The sequence below is a fragment of the Carassius carassius genome, chromosome 43 (assembly GCF_963082965.1).
Source record: "Carassius carassius chromosome 43, fCarCar2.1, whole genome shotgun sequence".
Taxonomy (NCBI): Eukaryota; Metazoa; Chordata; class Actinopteri; order Cypriniformes; family Cyprinidae; genus Carassius; species Carassius carassius.
In genome coordinates, this window is record NC_081797.1 from 10604741 (window position 1) to 10609899 (window position 5159).

Consider the following 5159-nt stretch of genomic DNA (forward strand, 5'->3'; position numbering starts at 1 on the left):
CAATCTGAACCATATTCCAAATTATTTTTTTGAAAGGAAAATGTACAGCATACAAAATGGAAAACTCACAAACTATAAAAACCCATACATTAAGAGGTAGGTTTGGTGAGCTGTTGCAAGCGCTGTAGGATGCTCTTCTGAGCGTAACGCACATGCAGAGCTCTCCTCTCTCTGCTACTGAGCTCAGCCAGAGCGTCCTGATCCTCCAGCCGCTTCCGGTCCGCCTCTACATCCTCAGAATAAGAGTCCAGCGTCAGAGCAGCTGCAGCATGCAGGAGACATTTCCACTCTGCTGGCAACCCCTTCAGTCCGGCGGAACTCAGAGCCTGCTCCATTTTATCATCCTCACCCTCTTCATCTTCCTCCCAGCCTTCGTTTTCACAGAACTCCTCGAAATCTTGCAGCGGCATGCACAGGACCTATGCATTTTTATAAATATATATATATATATATATATATATATACACACAGGTAACGTAGGAACAAATTGCCATGTGGATAAAATGGTTACCTTCAGTGTAGTGTAGAGCTCACTGTAACTAAGTGAGCCTGATTGGCCGAAGATGAAAACCCCTTTCTCCCCAACAATCTCCATTTCACACAACATGTTCCATTTGTCCACTAGGAGCCTTTGATCTGCTTCACTTTGTGCTGCTGTTATTGCAATAAAAACAAGTTTTTTAAAATTGTTTCTTGTCAAGTAGTTTACTTTTTATAGACGATGTCTACAAAGTCGCACCTTGCACTGCTGCTTTGTACACACTGGACATCTGAATATCTGCAGTGTCATTGCTGTTTGTAGGAAACGGCTCTGCAAAGCCGTACATGTGGAGGAGCTGCCAGTTTGCCATCTGTCCATAGGTGTTAAAGACCTCCTCGCCCTTCTCAATGTGCCGTACGGACACCATCTTCAAACACTCCTGTGCACAATCGACTGAACGTGAGCTGTGAGATTTCTAAGCATCTAGCATAATAGACGATAAAAAGCGATGCACGTGCACCACATACGGGTGTATATTCCAGATTGGCGTTGTGCTTGGAAACATGATTCAGCATGTCAGCCATGGGCACCATCATTGGAGGGTTAGGCTCTTTTTCTTCTTCTTCATCCTCATCCTCCACAGGCTCTTGAAAACTGAGAAATGTTGGTCAATGTTACAAATAAAGTAGGGAAGGCACTGATATTAACATTATGGCTGGTATGCTAAACAGTTTTCAGGTTGATATATCTACAAATATTTGCCCTTATTTCAAAAAATTATTACACGTGTTTTTATCTTTAAAATTAAATTGTGTGATACTATATATATATGCTTTATATTGGCCACCAGATATCAGCATCGTCCATTAAAAAACAAAAAAAATATCAGTATCGGACGATCACTATGATTGGCCGATATTAAAATTCTACTATTTTGTCTAAATAATTTAAAAAATACAACACTACAGTAAATCGATTTAAAGTGAAACTAAGCATCACTGCATTATATAATGCACAGTATAAAAAACTAATATTTATTTAGAGCTAAATATTAAAAAATGACAAATGTTAATAAATTATTAGTGTTGTGTTTGTTATTAAGTTTCAGGGATCATTAGATGATAGCAAAGTTAAATTAAATATAAAATTAGGGGGAATTAGCATTAACAATTACCATAAATATCCAATATGATCAAATTTAAATATTGGCCAATAACCAATTTGGTATACTCTAAAAATGGCATAAATAAATAATCATTTTTAAGCCTTTACATCAAATTATTACTACAACCCGAATTCCGGAAAAGTTGGGACGTTTTTTTAAATTTTAATAAAATGAAAACTAAAGGAATTTCAGATCACATGAGCCAATATTTTATTCACAATAGAACATAGATAACGTAGCAAATGTTTAAACTGAGAAATTTTACACTTTTATCCACTTAATTAGCTCATTTAAAATTTAATGCCTGCTACAGGTCTCAAAAAAGTTAGCACGGGGGCAACAAATGGCTAAAAAAGCAAGCAGTTTTGAAAAGATTCAGCTGGGAGAACATCTAGTGATTAATTAAGTTAATTGATATCAGGTCTGTAACATGATTAGCTATAAAAGCTTTGTCTTAGAGAAGCAGAGTCTCTCAGAAGTAAAGATGGGCAGAGGCTCTCCAATCTGTGAATGACTGCGTAAAAAAATTGTGGAAAACTTTAAAAACAATGTTCCTCAACGTCAAATTGCAAAGGCTTTGCAAATCTCATCATCTACAGTGCATAACATCATCAAAAGATTCAGAGAAACTGGAGAAATCTCTGTGCGTAAGGGACAAGGCCGGAGACCTTTATTGGATGCCCGTGGTCTTCGGGCTCTCAGACGACACTGCATCACTCATCGGCATGATTGTGTCAATGACATTACTAAATGGGCCCAGAAATACTTTCAGAAACCACTGTCGGTAAACACAATCCGCCCTGCCATCAGCAGATGCCAACTAAAGCTCTATCATGCAAAAAGGAAGCCATATGTGAACATGGTCCAGAAGCGCCGTCGTGTCCTGTGGGCCAAGGCTCATTTAAAATGGACTATTTCAAAGTGGAATAGTGTATTATGGTCAGACGAGTCCAAATTTGACATTCTTGTTGGAAATCATGGACGCCGTGTCCTCCGGGCTAAAGAGGAGGGAGACCTTCCAGCATGTTATCAGCGTTCAGTTCATAAGCCAGCATCTCTGATGGTATGGGGGTGCATAAGTGCATACGGTATGGGCAGCTTGCATGTTTTGGAAGGCTATGTGAATGCTGAAAGGTATATAAAGGTTTTAGAGCAACATATGCTTCCCTCCAAACAACGTCTATTTCAGGGAAGGCCTTGTTTATTTCAGCAGGACAATGCAAAACCACATACTGCAGCTATAACAACAGCATGGCTTCGTCGTAGAAGAGTCCGGGTGCTAACCTGGCCTGCCTGCAGTCCAGATCTTTCACCTATAGAGAACATTTGGCGCATCATTAAACGAAAAATACGTCAAAGACGACCACGAACTCTTCAGCAGCTGGAAATCTATATAAGGCAAGAATGGGACCAAATTCCAACAGCAAAACTCCAGCAACTCATAGCCTCAATGCCCAGACGTCTTCAAACTGTTTTGAAAAGAAAAGGAGATGCTACACCATGGTAAACATGCCCCGTCCCAACTATTTTGAGACCTGTAGCAGAAATCAAAATTGAAATGAGCTCATTTTGTGCATAAAATTGTAAACTTTCTCAGTTTAAACATTTGCTATGTTATCTATGTTCTATTGTGAATTAAATATTGGCTCATGTGATTTGAAAGTCTTTTAGTTTTCAATTTATTAAAATTTAAAAAACGTCCCAACTTTTCCGGAATTCGGGTTGTATTTGTTTATTATTTTATTTTAATAGACCATATATAAATAAAATACAGTTATTATACATAGAAAACATACCTAAAACAATATCTAAACATAAAATTAGATCCTTAATATTATACCTTTAAATTTAAAATGGCCATTAAATATATAGAAGCTAATAAAATAAATTTGGTACCGATATATTGCGCATCTCTAAATAGAATAATCATATTATCAAACCTTTCATTTGATCACATTCAATAGCTCATAGATATCTCACCTATAGGCCATTACAAATGCTACCAGGCTCTTGTAGAGCTCCAGCGTGTGCTTCTCAGGGTCCCACAGGTCAGGATGGGACTTCATGAAGGGAAGGGCTATGTTATTGTACTCATCCTGGAGTTTTTTCAGATCTGTTTGGACAGCCTCTGGAATTCCTGTGCCTTTCAGGAGTTTATCACGCTCCTCCTCGGACCTTAAAAACAGAGACATTGTGACCATAAAGCACTGAAGGCTCCTTGAAGAGTACCTTAAAGATCTTACCAGACCTACCAGAACATGGGTTGATCCAGTGTCCTAAAATCAGGCCAGAGAGACAAATACGGTTTCCAGTGGGATTGTGGACATGTGTACTCATATAGGAGACTCAGAAGAAGAGGAACCCAGCCTGATGCGCTCTCCAAAGATTTTTTCCCTAGACAACATATGGTTATATGGTCACAAGCCTGCCATGGAAGGTGGGATTTCAATAAACCCGAATGTTCATATACCTTCCTCAAGGACCTTTTTTACTTTAGTGGTGCCGTGATGCAGAAGAAGCTCTCTGGGTATAGAGAACAAGATGTGGCCCTCTTCAATGTCCTCTCTGGCCATCATGCCATATTCTGCTGCGGTACGCTCTTTACTTAAGTACACCTAAAGACATTAATGTACAACGTGGTAAATATTTCCAAGTTTAGGTTTTTGTCTGTATTTGAAATCCTATTTGACTTGTGCTGTTGAAAAAAAAACCTAAACTTGGAATTATTAGGTACTTTATAAGTTATTTTTGCTAAAACTTAACTGATAATTCAAATGATGAATAAATAGGCCTATACGTGACGTGTATAGAAATATAATGTAAGCTTACCTTATCGCTGAGAGTCAGCTTTACACTATCGCACCACTGCAGGAAGTTTTTCAAGGGCTCCAGCACACATTTCTCATCATCTATCTGAAACACACAAGATGCTTTCTGAAGGCTCATCATTATCAGCACAATAACTGTTATTCAAGCTAAAGGGGCTGTTTCAATCTAAACGGTGAATTATATAATAACTGAGAAAACGTCTTTTTTTTTACCTTTGGCCTTTTTGCATCTGTCGCCATTTCTTTCAAATGCAAGTTCGTTTGTGAGATATTAAGATATATATTGTTTTATAGTGACAGCCACACAGGAATACAGTAATTATTATATTCTACGTGCCTCCATGTGCAGCTTCGGACTCTTCTTCTTCATTTCCTGTATCTGCAGAAAGTAACACAGTCATGTGCATTGGCGCCACCTACCTACTATAAGAATACTACAACTACTGCTGCTACTGCTACTTCAGAACAAAAAATATTTAAATAAATAAAGTAAATAAATGATCAATATAAATTCTCGGTATAACAACATTTTGTTGTATTTTTTCCCAGATTAAGGTATTAATCCTGTCACATATTTATTTATTTATTTATTTATTTTTATTTTTCATTCATACATTTATTTATTAATTTATTTATATTTGTAAAAATATAAATATGTGACCCTGGACCACAAAACCACAGTCAT

At 37.5% G+C, this 5159-nt stretch overlaps 1 protein-coding gene across 1 annotated transcript; it reads right to left on the bottom strand.

Moving 5' to 3' along the window:
* setd6 (SET domain containing 6, protein lysine methyltransferase) lies at positions 1-4865 on the bottom strand. The gene is made up of 9 exons (XM_059535678.1): positions 4688-4865; positions 4476-4559; positions 4117-4261; positions 3899-4040; positions 3627-3821; positions 1009-1135; positions 740-920; positions 512-654; positions 1-419 (listed from the first exon to the last, which is right to left on the bottom strand). Exons 1-9 carry the CDS (start codon positions 4712-4714, stop codon positions 90-92), a joined length of 1374 nt encoding a protein of 457 aa, XP_059391661.1. The 5' UTR covers positions 4715-4865; the 3' UTR covers positions 1-89.
* Positions 4866-5159: the final 294 nt, after the last annotated feature.